Source organism: Notothenia rossii (genome assembly GCF_949606895.1).
Source record: "Notothenia rossii genome assembly, chromosome: 3".
Lineage (NCBI taxonomy): Eukaryota > Metazoa > Chordata > Actinopteri > Perciformes > Nototheniidae > Notothenia > Notothenia rossii.
Genome location: NC_136901.1, coordinates 42185144 through 42204616, shown reverse-complemented (window position 1 = coordinate 42204616; position 19473 = coordinate 42185144). Strand labels below are relative to the sequence as shown.

Sequence of the window (19473 nt, the reverse complement as noted above, 5' to 3'; positions counted from 1 at the left end):
CCGGGGTACAGAGGGTCCCTCGTAGATATGGGAGTACTGGTAGGGGTGAGGAGGGGGAGGGAGAGAGGAGTCTGGGTGAGACTGGGAGGGAGGGGGAGGAAGATGAGGGTGAGGAGGGGGAGTTTGAGAAGAGGGGTGAGAGACAATATGAGAAGGAGACTCTGGGTGAGAATGAGGAGGTAAAGAGTGAAGCTGGGGGTGAGGAAAGGGAGTCTGGGAGAGAGGGAGAGAAGCTTGTGGGTGAGAAAAGGGAGCAAGAGGAGAGTCTGAATGAGGCTGGAAGTACTGGGAGGGGTGAGGAAGATGTGGGTGAGGAGAGGGAGAGTGTGTTTGGGGGGGAGGGAGAGAAGGTTGTGGGTGAGAAGAGGGGTGAGAGTCTAAGTGAGACTGGAAGTACTGGGAGGGGCGAGGTGGGGGAGAGGGGTGAGACTGGGAGGGAAGGAGAGAAGATTGAGGGTGAGAAAAGGGGTGAGAGTCTGAGTGAGACTGGGAGTAATGGGAGGGGGGAGGAAAGGAGTGAGGAGAGGGAGACGGAGAGTGAGTTTGGGAGGCAGGGAGAGAAGGGTGAGAGTCTGAGTGAGACTGGGAGTAATGGGAGGGGGGAGGAGGGTGAGAGATAGTATGAGAAAGAGACTCTGGGTGAGACTGGGTGAGGGGGAGAGAAGGTGCAGACTGGGAGTAATGGCAGGGGTGAGGAAAGGGGTGAGGAGAGGGAGAAGGAGAGTGAGTTTGGGTGGGAGGGTGAGGAAGATTTGGGTGAGAAAAGGGAGCAAGAGGAGAGGGGTGAGAGTCAGAGTGAGACTGGGAGTAATGGGAGGGGGGAGAAAGAGACTCTGGGCGAGACTGAGGAGGAAAAGAGTGAAGCTGGGGGGGAGGAAAAGGGTGAGGAAGGTGAGAGGGATGGGGTGGATTATGGGAGGAAGAGAGAGAGGGGTGAGGATGGGTGAGAGAGGAAGAGATAGGAAGTGGGGTGTGGGAGATAATGGGAGAGAGAGAGGACTGGGGGAGATCAGACTGGGAGTTGGGGAGATACTGGAGGGTTTGGGGGAGAGAAGTCTGGGTTTGGGGGAGATACTGGAGGGTTTGGGGGAGAGAAGTCTGAGTTTGGGGGAGATACTGGAGTGTTTGGGGGAGAGAAGTCTGAGTTTCTGGGAGAGAAGTTTGGGTTTGGGGGAGATACTGGAGGATTTGGGGGAAGGAAGAAGTCTGGGTTCGGGGGAGAGAAGTCTGAGTTTGGGGGAGAGAAGTTAGGGGGAGAGAAGTCTGGGTTTGGGGGAGAGAAGTCTGGGTTTGGGGGAGAGAAGTCTGAGTTTGGGGCAGAGAAGTCTGGGTTTGGGGGAGAGAAGTTTGGGTTTGGGGGAGAGAAGTCTGGGTTCGGGGGAGAGAAGTTTGGGTTTGGGGGAGAGAAGTCTGGGTTTGGGGGAGAGAAGTTTGGGGGAGAGAAGTCTGAGTTTGGGGGAGAGAAGTCTGAGTTTGGGGGAGAGAAGCCTGAGTTTGGGGGAGAGAAGTCTGAGTTTGGGGGAGAGAAGCCTGAGTTTGGGGGAGAGAAGTCTGAGTTTGGGGGAGAGAAGTCTGAGTTTGGGGGAGAGAAGTCTGGGTTTGGGGGAGAGAAGTTTGGGGGAGAGAAGTCTGGGTTCGGGGGAAGATCTGTGATGCGTTCAGGAGCCCTCCGAGATTTGGAAGAGAATCTGAAAAGAGAAAAAATCGGAGTCAGAAAACATGGAAATAAATGAAAAGACCTAAATGTTAAACAAAGTGTAATAAATACTAAAAGAGAGGTAACACTAAGATTCTGAGGTGGACCAATCATACAATGACTAGTTTTACTTTTGGTGCTTTAACTATATTTTGATGATAATACTTTTCGACTTTCACTTAAAACATTTTTGACTCAAGTACAAGATCTGAGTACTTCTACTTTTACTCAAGTAGTATGAGAAGACGACAGCCTTCACGTGGCCTCCTCTGTGAGCAGCAAGAGACGGTGCAAGACCAACTTGCGAAACGAATGTCGCCAACCAAACGTCGAGCTGGTAGGCCTAGGAACGGCGGACGGGCAGTCATCCCGACCGTCGATAACCGAGGCCTGGTAGTGCTTCAGCTCAATGTTGAGGGCCTAACCACCGCCAAACTCGAGGTTGTGCGTCACCTGGCTGATTCCAATGGGGCAGCGGCTGTGAGCCTGCAGGAGACACACTGCACATCCGATAACATCCTTAAGATCCCTGGGTTCCATCTCGCTGGGTCCATCCACAGCAAGCAACACGGTGTGGCAACCTTCGTCAGGACTGAAATAAGCTGGTCAACCAGTAGCCAATCCCCACCAGGCACTAACATCCAGGAAACATCAGTCATCAACGTATACAAGCCCCCACCATCAGAGCTGTCTGCAACGTCACTCCAGTCAGTAACTGCACCCGCCATCTATGCAGGTGACTTCAACTGTCAGCACACAGACTTGGGTTACAAACACACAACACCTAGCGGAGCGGCGCTGAGCGAATGGGCCTCCAACACTGATGCCCTGCTACTGTACGACCCCAAGGAGCCTTCAACCTTCTTTTCTGCACGCTGGAACACCTCCACCAACCCAGACCTGGCCTTCGCCATCTCCCGCAGTAACGACCCGAAACCGGAAAGGCGCGTCCTGGACAGGTTTCCCCGCTCACATCACCGACCGGCCATCATTAAAATTCCAGCACTGGTGCAACCGGTACCAGGGACACCTGTCAAACTATGGAACTTTCGAAAGGCCAACTGGGAGTCGTTTGTTGAGGAGACGGCAAGAAGGTCAGCCAGACCCAGAGGCAGTCGACGCAGCCTACTGGTACTCCTGGGAGAGGCAAAGAAGACCATTCCGCGTGGCTATAACAGGAACTAGACGAGGAGTGCAGCCGTCTTCTGTGTGACCACCAGAGGGCTAGCTCCAGAGAAGAGGTGGACGTGACTGCAACAGCACTGCTCCAGAGGCTGGACGTCACCCGCAGGACCAGATGGACAGAAGTTGTCGAATCAATCGTCTTCACCCACTCTAGTCGCAAGGCGTGGCAGACCATCAACCAGCTTACAGGCAGAAATACAGCGCCCCCCAGGTGCCCAGTCACAGTAGATGCCATCGCATCGCAGCCCATGAAGAACGGCCGCTTCCCGGACGCAGACAAAGACTTCGCCCGACTGACATCGCGTGAGGTGTCTTCCATCTTGGGAGCGGACAGTGTCGATTCCAACCTCTCGGGAGACTTTACAGCAGAGGAACTCAGTGAGGCCATAAGTAAGCTCAAGCCGGGCAAATCTCTGGGCCGCGACAACATCCACCTGGAGTTCGTCCCCCCCCAGAGCACAACAACATCTGGCTGGCTCTGTGCATTCTTCTCGTCGTGCTACCGGAGGTCAAAGCTCCCAAAGACCTGGCACCGCGCCTCCGTCATAGCTCTGCCGAAGCCAAATAAACCTGGGGTCGGTTCTCTCGCTGATGCTGTTCAACATATATGTACACGACCTACCTGATGCAGACGATCTAGCCATCATGCTGAGACGACCAACATGGAAGGCAATGGAATATGGCCTTAGCGACGACATGGGCACCCTGGTAGCATACCTTCAAAGGTGGCGTCTACAGCTCAACATCGGAAAGACAGTAGCAGCGGTATACCATCTTAGCACCAGAGAAGCTAGGAGGGAATTTGAGGTGCGCGTCAATAACAAACGTCTGGAGGTCCAGCAAGCCCCGAAGTACCTCGGCGTGCGTCTGGATCGGACACTGTCCTTCAAACAACACCTTGAAGAAGTCAAGGCCAAGGTAACATCAAGGGTCGCGCTGGAACAAGCTGCGCTAAGACGCTGCGATTATCAACCCAAGCCCTGGTCTTCTCTGCAGCGGAATACTGCGCCCCAGCCTGGAGCAGAAGCCCTCACGCAAGTAAGGTTGACGTGGTCATCAACAACAACCTCCGGATTATAACTGGATGCTTGAAGCCTACCCCTGTGTCCCTCGTGCCAGTTCTCGTGGGAATAGCTCTGGTCGGATTTTAACAGGAGGCTGCCACCCTCTTCCTGGCCAAGAAAGCCCAAAAGCATGACTGGAACATCCTGCATAACACGACAACGAGAGCAGCGTCTCCAACGGCTCAAGCCCCGCCTCCCCTACAACAAGGCAGCACAAGAGATGCTCAATTCCACCTCTGAGGACCTCTCCAGAGATGCATGGTTGGCGGCTGCATGGAAGCAGGAGTGGGAGACAGTCGGGCCCTCCCGCATCCATCGCTACATCTGGGCCCCAGGAGATGGCGCCATAGCAGGAGACGACCTACCACGCCGGCAATGGACCACACTAAACCGTCTACGAACTGGGGTCGGTCGCTTCAAAACATCAATGAAGAAGTGGGGCCTGGCAGACAGTGCTGTATGCGAGTGCGGTGACCCTGAACAGACTGCCGAACACATAATCATCACCTGCACTTATATATAGACCAGCCTCTGAAGCCAGTCTCTGAAGCCAGCCTCTGAAGCCAGCCTCTGAAGCCAGCCTCTGAAGCCAGCCTCTGAAGCCAGCCTCTGAAGCCAGCCTCTGAAGCCAGCCTCTGAAGCCAGCCTCTTCGACTTAGGACCAGAGACGCGGGCATGGCTACACGACACCGAGTTGGACCTCTGACGTTACACGAAAGAAGAAGTACAAGATCTACTTTTACTCAAGTACAAGATCTGAGTACTCCTCCCACCTCTGATTATTTGTATGTTGTGTACTAGATTATATATACACACAGATTATACTTATGGTATTGTATGTGATTACTAAACACTTCTACTTTTTAGTTGACATGTACGCACCTAAATGCTGCAGAACAATAAGAATATTAATTTAAATAAATATAAAAAAAAAAGAGAATGAGATAATTAACCTTCAATAATATAAAATAATAATAAACAAATTAATATTATTTAAAGAGGTCACTGGACAGTTTTTTAAATATTAAATATTGCATTTGTGTATTAAATATAAGTATTTTTACACACACAACTTCACTGAAATTTGAGTTTACTTTTTTTGTTGCATGCATTTATGTACAATTTACTTTGTATAACAAATATTTTAAATGCATGTTCACACTCAGTTCTGATGGTTTAGTTTTTAATTTAAGGCCATACAGTTACTGAATACTGAGTACTTCTCCCAGCTCTGACTATAATCAAAACAAAGTATTTCAAACATCATTTTCACTTTTTGGGATCAATAATATAAATGAATCTTACTTTGAGCTGAAGCATCGTTTGCAGCCTGATGGGGGAGAGAGGGGGAGAAGAAGGAGGGTGGACTGGGAGCAATGGGAGCGATGAAGGTGGGAGGAGGTAGAGGAAGGGAGGAGGGTGTAGGAGGCGAGGAAAGGATGGAGGGGGAGGCAGAAGGGAGAGAAGGGGGGAGGAAGAGGGTGGCAGAGGAGGGGAGAGAAGGGGGGAGGAAGAGGGTGGCAGAGGAGGGGACGGAGGGAGGAGAGGGGGAGGTTGTTTTCTCAGCACAGGAAGTGGTTGATGCTGCAGTGGCGGCCATCTTTAAATGGGGCGTTGAAGCCTTGATGGAGCCGAGCCGGGCTGGAGGGCTTGGGTCAGCAGAGGGTGTCGTAGGATTGGAAGTATTTGTAGAAGGAGATGCTAAAGGGGGGGTGGAGGATTTGGGTCGTTCTCCAGCAACGTCTTCAACAGGACTCTTCTAGAAAAACACAAACTAATATTTAGAGTTTTTATGAATGAAATGCACATGTTTTTGATTTTCTAAATGGTTTCAGACTTTAATCAACACAATGATGAAGGTTTCTCAGCCTTCTTTTTAAACTGTGTACTTCAGTTAAATTACAGCGAAATATGTTTATGTTGGGGTTTTAACGCTGAAGCAAACAAGATGAAATTAATGCAAAATAATGCTTTTAAACACAAGTTAGCCCAGGGTCAAATGAACATATATATAATCATCTAAAACAAACAATTTAAGAAAAACAACAAGTGGATTTATTGACTCTAAAATGAGTAGTTTAACTTTGATTCTAGAGTTATGCTTTTGTGTCTAGAATAATGTACGTACCGTGTTGGTCCTCTGATATCTCTTCCTCTCGACTCCCTTTTTCTTCCCTCCATCAGCCGGCGCCCCAGCCTGAGCCTGAGGAGGAAAGCAAATGATATAATAACAATACAACAGATAAATAATCACACAGAAAGATGCAGCTTGTCTTCTGACAGAGAACCAGCTTTCCCCCCGACTCACCCCCAGTGCCGGGAAGCTGTGTTCGTCTCTCAGCTGAATCTCCACGAGCGCCACGTTCCTCTCCTCTTCCTCTCGAGCCAATCGCTGCGTCTCCGTCAGACCGAACGCCGCCTCCAGTGAGCTCACCGACTTCCTGTCAGGAAACACACATCACGGGGTCTCAGGGCTCAAACCGACTCAGGACGGGGTCTCAGGACTCAAACCGACTCATGACGGGGTCTTAGGACTCAAACCGACTCATGACGGGGTTTTAGGACTCAAACTGACTCAGGACGGGGTCTTAGGACTCAAACTGACTCAGGACGGGGTCTCAGGACTCAAACCGACTCAGGACGGGGTCTTAGGACTCAAACTGACTCACGACGGGGTCTTAGGACTCAAACCGACTCATGACGGGGTCTCAGGACTCAAACTGACTCACGACGGGGTCTTAGGACTCAAACTGACTCACCACGGGGTCTCAGGACTCAAACTGACTCACCGCGGGGTCTTAGGACTCAAACTGACTCAGGACGGGGTCTTAGGACTCAAACCGACTCAGGACGGGGTCTTAGGACTCAAACTGACTCAGGACGGGGTCTTAGGACTCAAACCGACTCAGGACGGGGTCTCAGGACTCAAACTGACTCAGGACGGGGTCTTAGGACTCAAACTGACTCAGGGCGGGGTCTTAGGACTAATTTGTGTTTAATTAATTAATATCCAAATAAGAAAACACATGCTTGACTTTGCGTGCTTCAATCTACGTTATCCAAGTTTTTATCTCGTTGATCTGTTTCAGTAATTCATGGCTGGGTTTGATGTCTTACAATGCGGACTCGTTTCCACTCGCCAAGACTCATGATGGTGACATCAGGACTCAGGACTCAGGACTCACTCCTGAGTCCTGAGCCTCTCTCTCCACACACTGACCTTGCAGCCTTGCCCTCGTCTACGGTGGCCTGCGGGGGCCATGAGTTTTGCTTTAACACTCGCCCGATGGGGCCCGGTGCCGTCGTCTGGGAAACAGCAGAAGAAGAAGAGGAAGAAGAAGAGGGGGCTGCTGGGAGATGTTTGCCTCTCCCTCTGCCTCTCCCCCGCTCCTCCCAATCTGAGGGGGAGGAAGAGAGAGAGATCAGTTTTAGTGAAAAATAAAGTGCATTTGAAGTTTTTTCATTTGAGAATTCCTGAGTTTTTGTAATGAATTGATTAAAAAACTAAAGACAGAGACCAGAACAATCTGAGTAATACATCGTGCGTGCGTGTGTGTGTGTACAAAACAGGAACCCATGGATAATTTGGTGGGTGGTTGTTAGGTGTGTGCATTAGTTCAAGTAGGTCTTAGTTACAGACATTGTGTGTGTGTGTGTGTGTGTGTGTGTGTGTGTGTGTGTGTGTGTGTGTGTGTGTGTGTGTGTGTGTGTGTGTGTGTGTGTGTGTGTGTGTGTACCTCCGTGTCCGTTGCTCAGTCTCTTGTCTCGGTTCACCACGGTGCTCCAGCTGTTCTCCTCAAAGGGCCGCAGAGACATCAGAGGAACCTGTCTGCACACATTGAGCATTTTATTTAGCTTTTTATTTCATATCTGATGTCGTGCATTTTCTACCAAATCCAATGTATGTATCTAATTGTTATTATTAAGGGTGTTTTATTTTCAATTAGTTATGAAATTATAACTTTGTTTTTTTTATGTTCATTTTATGGATTATTTTCCGTGTTATAAATAACTTGGTGATTTATTTTACTTAAAAAGTGCTGTAGAATTTTTGTTTAATAGAAAAATTATAATGATTGTATTAGAAATATAGTTACGGTCACTTTTCCACTATTTTTAAAAACCAATAAAGACATTTATCTGCAGATTAATCCATTATGAAAATACACGCGTCCAAAAACAGTCTGTTTATACTTGCTTACTAAAGGAACCTTTTCAATGTAGTACTTTAACTCCAGTGTCCGAGTACTAATATTTAATATTCCATTCCTCACATACTGTATATATAATATCCTCCTTTATATTGTGTTACTGTAAATTTGTTATTCAACATGTATATTTTCTACTCTCTTTGAGATCGATAAAGTACTTCTGATCCGATCTGACTTCCTCCATCCCATAACTTACTTCCTGATTCCCAGCTCTTCGATGTGAACCGTCACTTTCTCGTTGTTGGGAGGAACTTCTTTAATGGTCGCGCTGTAGCTCCGCCCACCTGTCTCCAGACGAACCTACACACACACACACACACACACACACACACAGACATTTGAATATATACAAACACCTGAGGAACCAGGGTTTAACGAAGGACCCTGAACTAGAGATGGCCAAAGTACACACTTCCTTTGCTCAAGTAGAAGTACACACTTCCTTTGCTCAAGTAGAAGTACACACTTCCTTTGCTCAAGTAGAAGTACACACATCCTTCCTCAAGTAGAAGTACACACATCCTTTACTCAAGTAGAAGTACAGATACTCGTGTTTAAAAATACTCTGGTAAAAGTAGAAGTACTGACTAAACTTCTTTACTCAAGTCAAAGTAAAGAGGCTTTGAAATGTGCTTCAGTAAAAAGTACCCATAACTAGCAGCTGTTTTAAAGAGTACCTGACCTCCCTTTATATTAATAGAGCAATAATGTCATTGATAGCTAATGAATGTTTCCATGGTGACCAACGGCAACATGACAACGTTTTCATTGGTCCCTCTTCTTTAGAGGAGACCAGGAAATGATGGATACACGGATCGTGTTCAAATCAATAGGCACGCAATGACTCTAAATAATAATGATCACGCCACCAAACACACATTCAGGAACCAGCCTGTTTGGAAAATGAGAGAAGTAGAAAGTACAGGTATTTGAGTTCAACATGTAAGAAGTAGAAAGTACAGGTATTTGTGTTCAACATGTAAGAAGTAGAAAGTACAGGTATTTGTGTTCAACATGTGAGAAGTAGAAAGTACAGGTATTTGTGTTCAACATGTAAGAAGTAGAAAGTACAGGTATTTGTGTTCAACATGTAAGAAGTAGAAAGTACAGGTATTTGTGTTCAACATGTAAGAAGTAGAAAGTACAGGTATTTGAGTTCAACATGTAAGAAGTAGAAAGTACAGGTATTTGAGTTCAACATGTAAGAAGTAGAAAGTACAGGTATTTGAGTTCAACATGTAAGAAGTAGAAAGTACAGGTATTTGTGTTCAACATGTAAGAAGTAGAAAGTACAGGTATTTGTGTTCAACATGTGAGAAGTAGAAAGTACAGGTATTTGTGTTCAACATGTAAGAAGTCAAAGTGAAAAGTCGTCAGAAAAATAAGTACTGATACCAGAAACATGTACTTAAGTACAGCAACAAAGTATTTGTACTCCACTACTTCCCCCCCTGGTCCCTGAACGCATCGCTCACCTGGCAGCGGTCTCCTGAAGTGAACTGCATCCCGGCAGCGATGCAGTAATCCCTTTTCTGTTGAGCTGAGAACACACAAAACACATTTTAATCTTTAATCATTACTCTAATTAATTATTTCATAGCTTAGTCTGTGCACACTACTCTGATTATTTATTGTGCCATATTTTATCTTATTATATCCGTCTGTTCATATTTTGCACTTCAATGCAGGATAATCTTCACTCTCAAGGAGCTTCACGTGTAAACAGAGTTATTTATTATGTGTTTTCAGCTGAACTTTAAATAAAGACCATTCAGTGATTGTTGAGCAGCGTCAGCTCAGAGTTAGCGTGCCTCACCTCTCTTGGTCTTGTGCCAGATGTCGTACTCAACATTCCTGAAGAGAGTGGGGTTCAGTGAACGCCTCACGCGTTCAGGCAGCTGCTGACGGCCTCGCCCACGGCCCTACACAGAGAGAAATAGAAACAACCAGTTATTCACCGATCTCCAGGTGTGTGTGAGTGTGAGTGTGTGTGTGTGTGTGTGTGTGTGTGTGTGTGTGTGTGTGTGTGTGTGTGTGTGTGTGTGTGTGTGTGTGTCATTTCTCACCCTGTGTCTGGGAGCCGTTGTGCTCGTTCCATTTTCTACCCTGCGTCATAAAACACACACAGATTCATAGTTTGAAAGTCCTTTCCAGACACGTCACTGCAGTCAGAGTACTAACACTAACACTAACCCCACACTGTCAAAACACTGAAGCAAGAGTTCTGCATTGAAATGTTATTCAAGTCAAATATCAGAAACATGTTCTCAAAGTATTTTACATCAGAATATTGCGCCGTAAACTGTTCACTCAGTTCACGGAAAAGTACAATATACTTAATACAGAAATACTAAAGTACAGTACTTTGAATGTGTTGTGCAAAACAATACTTGACTAAGTAAACAAGAAAATAATAATAAATAAATAAATAATATTAAGAAAAATAATAAAAATAATAAATAATACATACAAATAATAAATAAATAATATTAAGAACAAATTATAATAATAAATAAATAATACACAAAATAATAAATAAATAAAACATACAAATAATAAATAATAAATAATATTAAGAACAAATTATAATACTAAATAAATAATACAAATAAGTACATAATAATAACAAATAATCCAAAATAATAAATAATGATAATAAATAAATAATACAAATAATAAATAATATTAAGAACAAATTATAATACTAAATAAATAATACAAATAAGTACATAATAATAACAAATAATAAATAATGATAATAAATAAATAATAATAATAATAACTAAACTAAATGAAAGAGTATTCCCGCTTCCTACCAGAGCTCCTTCCCGGTGTCGGGCTCCGACTCGTCGCTGCTCGCACAGAGTTGAATGATGTCGTCGCTCAGGATGTCTGAAGATCTGCTGCTTCGATTACAGGATGACAGAGAGCCTCTTTCCACATTGAACACATCGTCGTACAGGAGCTCGTACAGGATGGCTGAGAGAGAGGAGAGAGAGAGAGACAGGAAGGGTCACTTTACAGACCTTTAGAGAGACCCTGAACACATCGTCATACATCTGGAAACACTCACACTGGCAGAGAGCAGAGTCCTTGATCTGTCTGATGGGATACACGCTGTCGTAGTGATTCCCGTTCAGGAAACACAACCGCACCTGAGAGAGGAGACAAAGCGCTGTTAGAGACCACGTGCAGATTAAATGAGGTGGTTTTTTTAACTCCCCAGACTGCTGTAGAAAATGTGGAAATGCAAATCATTATCATGTTTTCTGGGACTGTTACTGAGGTCTTTTGGAGAGAGATACATAATTCCTTAAAGCAGCGGATCCCAATCTTTTTCACCTCAGGGCCCACTTAAGAATCTAAAAAATGTTTTCGCGGCCCACATTCAACCTTAAACAATACGGAGGCTAAATAAAGTTCTGATTGGTCGATTCAGAACATGTGACACGTTGTAAATCAAGTAGATCAGATCACCTCAAGGACTGTAATGAACGTTGTCAAGGACTGTAAAGACCGCTGTCAAGGACTCTAATGACCATTGTCAAGGACTGTAAAGACCGTTGTCAAGGACTGCAATGACCGTTGTCAAGGACTGTAATGACCGGTGTCAAGGACTGCAATGACCGTTGTCAAGGACTGTAATGACCGCTGTCAAGGACTGCAATGACCGCTGTCAAGGACTGTAAAGACCGTTGTCAAGGACTGTAATGACCGTTGTCAAGGACTGCAATGACCGTTGTCAAGGACTGTAATGACCGTTGTCAAGGACTGCAATGACCGTTGCTAAGGAGGATCAAGAAAGAGAAAGGAGGTTAAAATAAAAAATGTTTTAATAATTAAATGTTTCCACACAAATCATAAAGTTTTGCAAATTATTTGGCAGCCCTCCTGCAATGCCTTCGCGGACCACAGGTTGGGAACCGCTGCCTTACAAGATATTTCCAAATGCCCACGGAGAGTAAGACTTTGTTTTGTGGACTCATACCTCAAGAATGGACTAAAAAACACTAATATTTATTAAATCTGTAGCGAGTAAAAAAGCTCTTACAAGGAAGTGTTTCTCACCAGATCACCCAACTGTAAACTATTAGACGGAGAAAGTGGACTGATTTCGTAAAACCTCATAGGCCAGATTTTATTTGTACAAACGTATGATTTCAATGTGAAGTCCCGATCGCTCCCCAATGTTCGTATTGTTCCTACTTTTTACTGTTTGTATCTTTGTGTAGAAGGCATTTCGGACAGACAAAGGGAGTGATCAGGCATATACTATGGGTCTCAGATATATATATATAAAAACATGTCTATGAAGGGTTTTGCTCAAAATACAAACAGATGGTGCATTTTAGACATCCCTCATATCCCTCTGTTTCATCTGTTAGAGAAACGCGGATTTTGGGTCCTTAAAATAAGACGAGATTACGTCCAAAACACGTCAGGCATTGTTTCTGATAGCAACTTTCTGTGGGTCCGACACCGATTTGACGTCATATCGGCAGCAAATCTGGATCAGCTCCGTTGTTCCCGCGTTTTTAGAGATTTGGGTACGAAGGAAAAGAGAGAGGGTTTTATTTTCTGATGCTGCGTGAGTTCCCCGGCGCACCGGGGACACGTATTTATGTATAAAAGACATCAGAAAGTGCATGTTGCATGATAGGTCCCCTTTAAAATATAGAATTACTATGTCTTGAAAAAACACTAATTGTTTGCTGCCAAATGTCAATAGAAAATATATTTTTAAAAATAAATAATGTGTATTTTTGGGATATTCTCACCTTGTCCTTGAAGTTGTTGTCCGTGATGTTGACCGCCTGTTTGCCCGGCTCCTGGAAGATCAGAAAATCCCTCCTGCAGGAAACAGAGACACACATATACAGAAAGAGGGAGGTTGGTTTCAAACAGGCCAGGTAATGTAGATCTAGAACTATTTTTCTTATTGGAGATGTATAGAAAGAAATGCTTGAAATTCAAAAGAATCCTCGTTTGATCTTAACTAACCGATCTGCTTTTATTTTTAATATTTGGAAACACATCAAACAACAGTATTTCTAAATGTGTGTGGACAGTTGAGACGAGTCTTACTTGTACATGACAGCCAGAGCGTTGATCTCCACCTCGCCCACCCATTGCTGGAAAACACAACAATGGAAATTACAAAATAATCTTCTGAAATATAGAAAGAAATAAAAAGGTATTTCTGAGTTACCTGTGGGTCCTTAATCTTGAAGAGGTATTCCTCAAAGTCTCCTTCAATGAACTGCAACACAGGAGTTTTATTTTGACATCCTTAAATACAGACATTTTAACAGCAATTCCACTTTTATTTTCACTTTTTTCTGTTTTATTTAAATGTGTTTTATTCTTTCAACTTGTGACCTTTTTTATTTTAAATGTCGTTTTTTAATCAACCATTGTAATCAACCTTTGTCTGCCTCTGTGAAATGTGTCAGAACCAGTTTGCCTGTGAGTCACAGGGAGCAGCAAAGCAGTCTGGGTAATGTAGTGCAGCTCGGCGGTTATAGCAGCTTTTAGTTTCAGTTCCAAATCAAACGGAGTTGTGAAACACGATCAGATAAACAGGAGGAACTGGAGGAAAAGCCGCTCACCTGATTATTTAGGATTCTTAGGTTCATATTTATTCAAACAAATCAATTAAAGTGTCATTTTATTCTAATGTTCTCTTGAATAGACTGCTGCTGCTGTTTTGTTGGTTAATACTTTTTAATACTTATTTTTTCAAACAATAATTATTTACCAAAGCATTTAAAGATAATTACCAAACGCAGTTTCTTTTAAATAATGTTAAATAAATGTACAGTAGCTCAGTATTTGTTCCTTTTAGAGTCACTTAAATACATGATATGTTATATAAGATAGTAAAAAGAATATGCATATTATAAAATCCAAAGAGACAACTTTGTAATGCTCTGAAGATTTACAATAAATAACAACAACTTAATGTTTTTCATTTAATTTAGAAACTGTTAAGAAGGCCAAAGCTCTGTGATCAAATCCCACACACACACACACACACACACACACACACACACACACACACACACACACACACACACACACACACACACACACACACACACACACACACACACACACACACACACACACACACACACACACACACACACACACACACACACACACACACACACACACACACACACACACACACACACACACACACACACACACACACACACACACACACACACACACACACACACACACACACACACACACACACACACACACACACACACACACACACACACACGATCAGGGCTATTCAACTTCATTAGCAAGTGGGCCAAATAGGAAAATCACAAGGGGTTTGTGGGCCACACAATACTTTGTCAAGGAATCACTACAAATAACTCTTGCTTACATAGTGTTAATAGATACTAATACATTAAATGAACTAGTCAAGTGCATCCCTTTTTTTTTACTTTTATTGTATCAACATAAATCATTACAGAAAGCAACCAGTCCATAAAAAAGTAGGAAAGCTTCGGGTTACAAGGCTTGACACAAAAGTGCAAAATTTTGCATCTTTAAAACTAAGGAGACATGAGGTTTTTTCCCCTAACAGTTCCATTTCCACTAATGTACAAAACAAGATGAATATAATAAAACAGTATTCATCACATTAACAGTAAGTAGCCCTGTGTATAATATCCTCAACACTTCCAAGCATACATAAGTTACATTGAAGACAACACAAGTCCATAAAATCGAATACTAAATGCAAATAGAACATAGTAAAACAATAGCCATCAGACTCACAATAACATTCATATCTTGGAAACATTTTTACAATTTTCGAAACAGTAAGTAGGCTATTTGAATGACCATAAAATGAATGACCATAAAAACAGATCTGTATACATACCATGCATCAGACTTCTGTCATGTTTAGCCTGTTTGAGACTGAGATCAATTACACTGCCTTGATTTAACTATTTCAGCATAGTTTGGCTCATAAGTGGTAAGAGCAATCCTGAGACACTCATGCAACTTTTCATTGGTCATGGAGCAACGTGCCCTTGTTTTGATGGCATTCATATGAGAAAAGCTAGACTCACAAGTATAGGTAGATCCAAACATTGTCAGTATAAGCAAGGCCACCTTCCTCATTGTGGGGTACTGATACTGGCTAACATGGTTAGACCAAAAGTCCACTACACCTTCAGACTGCAGGAGCTGTTTTAAAGCAAAGGAAGACTGCACATCAACCAGCTCCATCTGAAAGAGGCTCTCATCAATGCAAGATATGACCTCTTTTACTTTTGCACAGAAGTCTGCATCAGGCTTGATGGAAAACGGGTCACGGGCAAACTGCAATACCTCAATTGGAATGCTGAAGCCTTGGAATCTGTCAGTAAAGTTATCATTCAATTTTGTCATGAAGTCTTTCATGACTGGCGTTATGTTTGCTCCAGGTGATGTGGTCATAAATGCACAGAGTTTTGGGAAGTGCAGCAGTTTTGTCGTCATTAGGTCTGTTTTGAAGATCGTTAGCTTTGTCTTGAAGGCACAAAGTCTTTCAACCAAATCAGCGATAGACTTTTCGCGCCCCTGCAGTTCGCAATTCAAAGTGTTGAAGTGTCCAAAAATGTCACACAGAAAGTAAACATCTGCCATAAACTGTTCATCTAACATGCGCTCCAAGAGGTTTGTAGCTCGTTTGTGCTTACTCGTGCGAAGGAAAGACACAATCTCCTGGCGGAGTTCACAGAAACGATCCAGGACCTTTCCTTTGCTGAGCCATCGGACATCGCTATGGACGAGTAAGTCCGCGTGTTCTGCAAACGTGTCAGCAAGCAGCTGACGGAACAGGCGGTGTTGTAGGCTGGAGGTTGAGCGAATGAAATTCACAATGTTCATGACAGTGTCCATGGTGTTTTTCAAATCACCACTGAGCTTTGCACACAACACAGATTGATGAATAATACAGTGTAAATACTGCATGTGTGGGGCTATGGCAGATAGACGTGCAACCAGCTCCTGCACTCTGCCGATCATAGCTGGAGCGCCATCAGTGACCAAGAGGCACACTTTTTTTAAATCCAGTTGACGTTCGTTAAAAAACGAGACTATCTTTTGAAAGATAACCTCACCTGTAGTGTGTCCCTCCAACGGAATAAGCCCCAGAAGTTCTTCCCTAAAGCGAACTCCATCGAAAAACCTCACATAGACGCACAGCTGGGCCATGTCAGTACAGTCAGTTGATTCGTCCACAGCGATTGATATAAACTCTGCTTTTCGAAGGTTTTCCAAAAGCTTCCCCGACACATCCTTTGCAAGTAGTTCCACTCTGCGAAGTGTTGTTGTGTCTGAGAGAGGTACTTTTTTAATGGCTGAAGTGACGCTGTCTTTTACTTTTTGGTCAATAACCACTTCATCAATGACAGCAAGCATGCATTCTTTAACGGTCTCCGCGTCGGTAAAGGGCCTCTTCTGTCTGGCTAGTGTCCAGGCTACTCGCAGGGATGCTATCGTAGCTCTCTCTTGTTCCGTGCAAAAGCGACTAAAAGCCACTTGACTCCGTTCAAATGATGCTAGCAGTCCCTGTACTTTCCTTCTCCGTTCCTCTGAGCCCACGGGAAAACTGGCAGAAAACGAGCCGTGATTTGAATTGTAGTGTCGCTTTACGTTGTATTCTTTCATCACGGATATACTTTCGTTGCACAATAAACACACCGGTTTATTACTTGTTGCGGTTAGCAAAGTAAATACATATTTGTCAGTCCATTCATTCTGGAATTGGCGATTTTCCAAATCAACTTTACGTTTCTTGGGCTTGGAGAGAGACATCTTGAAGCTGTTACTCGCTGTTACTCGCTGGCCCGCGAACCTAATGTGTAACGTGAGTTTGACTGAGCCAATGACAAGTGCGGACACAGTGCGGGAGTTTTTTTTTTTTTATGAACAGAGCGCGGCAGGCAAAATAACGGATTAAAAATAATTCAAATGAATGGAAAAACCAGCGTTTTCGCCGCATCGTCGGATTTACTGTGATCAGACATTAGTTTTATTTATGCTATTACACATATGCCATTTCGATTTGCAGGCAACCTCTTGTGGGCCAGAAAAAAGTTCTGAAGGGCCTGATTCGGCCCGTGGGCTGCTAGTTGAATAGGCCTGCACTAGATTATTACTCACGGCCTCGTAACTCTCTCTGTTTTCCTTCAGGAACTCAACACACTTCGCCCGGACTTTAGTGTGAAGACTTTGGCAATGAAGCACCTAAACAAATCAACAACAACAAATGCAAACAATCAACATCACAGTGTTCTCAAAGCTGGTAAAGGTGCAGCTAGTTTGAATGACTTTGTATACTGCAGGGTAGCTTGTGAATTTTCTCCAGGTGGAACTAAAGTCTGATTTAACCCTTGATTAGATTGCACATCATTCATCCACATCTGTGAAGTAACTAAAGGTATTAAATACATGTAGTGGAGTACAAGTACACAACATGGAAATACTCAAGTAAAGTACCTTAATTACAGTACTTGAGTAAATGTACTTACTTTACACTACTGCAAATAGTATACAGAAATATAATGTTTTCATAACTAGTTTCTGGAACTTCTTCACCATTAATCCACTTTACGTGCGTTACATTCAGAACTGCATTAAGACAAGTTACAGACACAGGTTTAAAGTTAATCAAAGTTAACTGTAAGCTTGTAAACTCTGCTGACAGTCTGTTTGACTTCATCCAGCTGCATTACAGGCACATTTCCAGCCTGTTGTTAACCACAACAAACAAACGCAGCCCAGTTGTTGTGTACCAGTTAGTGCTAAAGTGAAGCTAACATAATCTAGCCTCTTCTCCGGGTTTTAACCCCTCACCTGCTCGGCGACAGCCCGAAACAAACACGACCCGTCCTTGGCGATTTTCTTCCGATGCAGACCGATAGACTTCAGATAATCATCCATTAGTTTCTCTGCTCCTTTTTCCTCGTTGCTCTTCATGCTTCCTTCCATGCTAGCGGTTAGCCGCTAAAGCTAGCTGGCGGAATAACGCGTTTAAACGGCTAAATCTTAACGGTTAAAAGTTATCAATATAAGCAGAAAAAGAGTGTTAAATATCTACATCTGCGGTCTTACGAAGGGCGAAGACGACTGAGGCGGATATTAGTTTCGATTTCCAGGAAGCCCTCTCATCATGCAGCGGGTTTACTGCCGTCCGTCAGAAAGTGAAAGTAGTGGAGTTAGCTCACATGCTAACACAAGATCACAGGCTAACAACACACCCCCTCCTTCTTCTACAGAGTCAAGTTGGACCAGTTGGACAGAGCGCGCCAGAGCACTTCCGGTTTTTAACAAAGTAAAAGTCCAAATAAAATAAGAAATGTTAACCAGTGGCAAAATCAATGTTATTTCATTAAAAGTATAATATTGGCTTTCTAAATGTAATAGAGTAGGAGTAGAAGTTAGCAAACAATACAAATACACCATTTTATAAAGCACAAATACCTCAACATTGTTTTAAATAGTATTTTGCCACGTTTTTCAAAAATAAAAGTCCCCCTGTCATACAGACACCGGGACTGACTACCAAAATAAAAGATTGCACATTTCCCAGACGATCATTAGAATAAAGAAGAGTTTATAATAGGAGCCGAGCCCATCTTGTTTAAACCACTATTCACTGACTGTGTGTGTTTTACTTGGTGTAAAGGTGGTGAATTTACACACTGTCACGTGATCCCGAGCCCCCACGTGGTCGATCAGAGGGGAAAAACATCAAGCTGCACAACTTGACCGGAAGCTGTTACGAAATCAAAGGAAAATGCTGCAGAAGAGGAGAAAGAGTGGGAAAATACAGATATACTTAATATAGTGTGCTACTTTGGTCATTATAATCTATAATACAGGTCTGTAGAAACATGTAACAATCTAAAACGTGTATAAAAGTCAACATTTAAAAAGAGTAAAACACTTTCTACTTTGTATTTAACTTGTAGGTCAATGCAGGAATGAATCCAATGTATACACATATTTAAATATACAGTTTAAACATGTATGCTCGCACGTAATGGCATTGTAAATGTGACCAAAACAGTCAGAACAAAACAATACATTAAATATAACAAAACGGACCATAAAAAAGCAGAAAAACACATTTTCTGACCCCTTCTTCACCTGACAACATGAATTATTACTACAGCTATATTTGTTTGTTTGTGGTTGGATTATTTTCTACTCATACGTTTGTTTGTTGTTTATTTTCTCCGTAAGGGTGGATGAGCACGTTGTTACACATTTTGATCAATAAATTACATCTTAT

At 43.4% G+C, this 19473-nt stretch overlaps 1 protein-coding gene across 1 annotated transcript; it reads right to left on the bottom strand.

The window, feature by feature from the left end:
- Positions 1 to 3: 3 nt before the first annotated feature.
- On the bottom strand, positions 4 to 18633 carry otud4 (OTU deubiquitinase 4; the record flags this gene model as incomplete). Its single annotated transcript, XM_079671187.1, has 17 exons — positions 18033 to 18633; positions 17340 to 17423; positions 13366 to 13416; positions 13242 to 13288; positions 12935 to 13007; positions 11230 to 11311; positions 10973 to 11135; positions 10223 to 10262; positions 9973 to 10078; positions 9632 to 9696; positions 8353 to 8456; positions 7683 to 7774; positions 7166 to 7343; positions 6254 to 6386; positions 6074 to 6148; positions 5251 to 5704; positions 4 to 1688 (listed from the first exon to the last, which is right to left on the bottom strand). Coding segments are annotated over exons 1-17 (3567 nt in total), but the record flags the coding sequence as incomplete, so codon positions are not given.
- Positions 18634 to 19473: the final 840 nt, after the last annotated feature.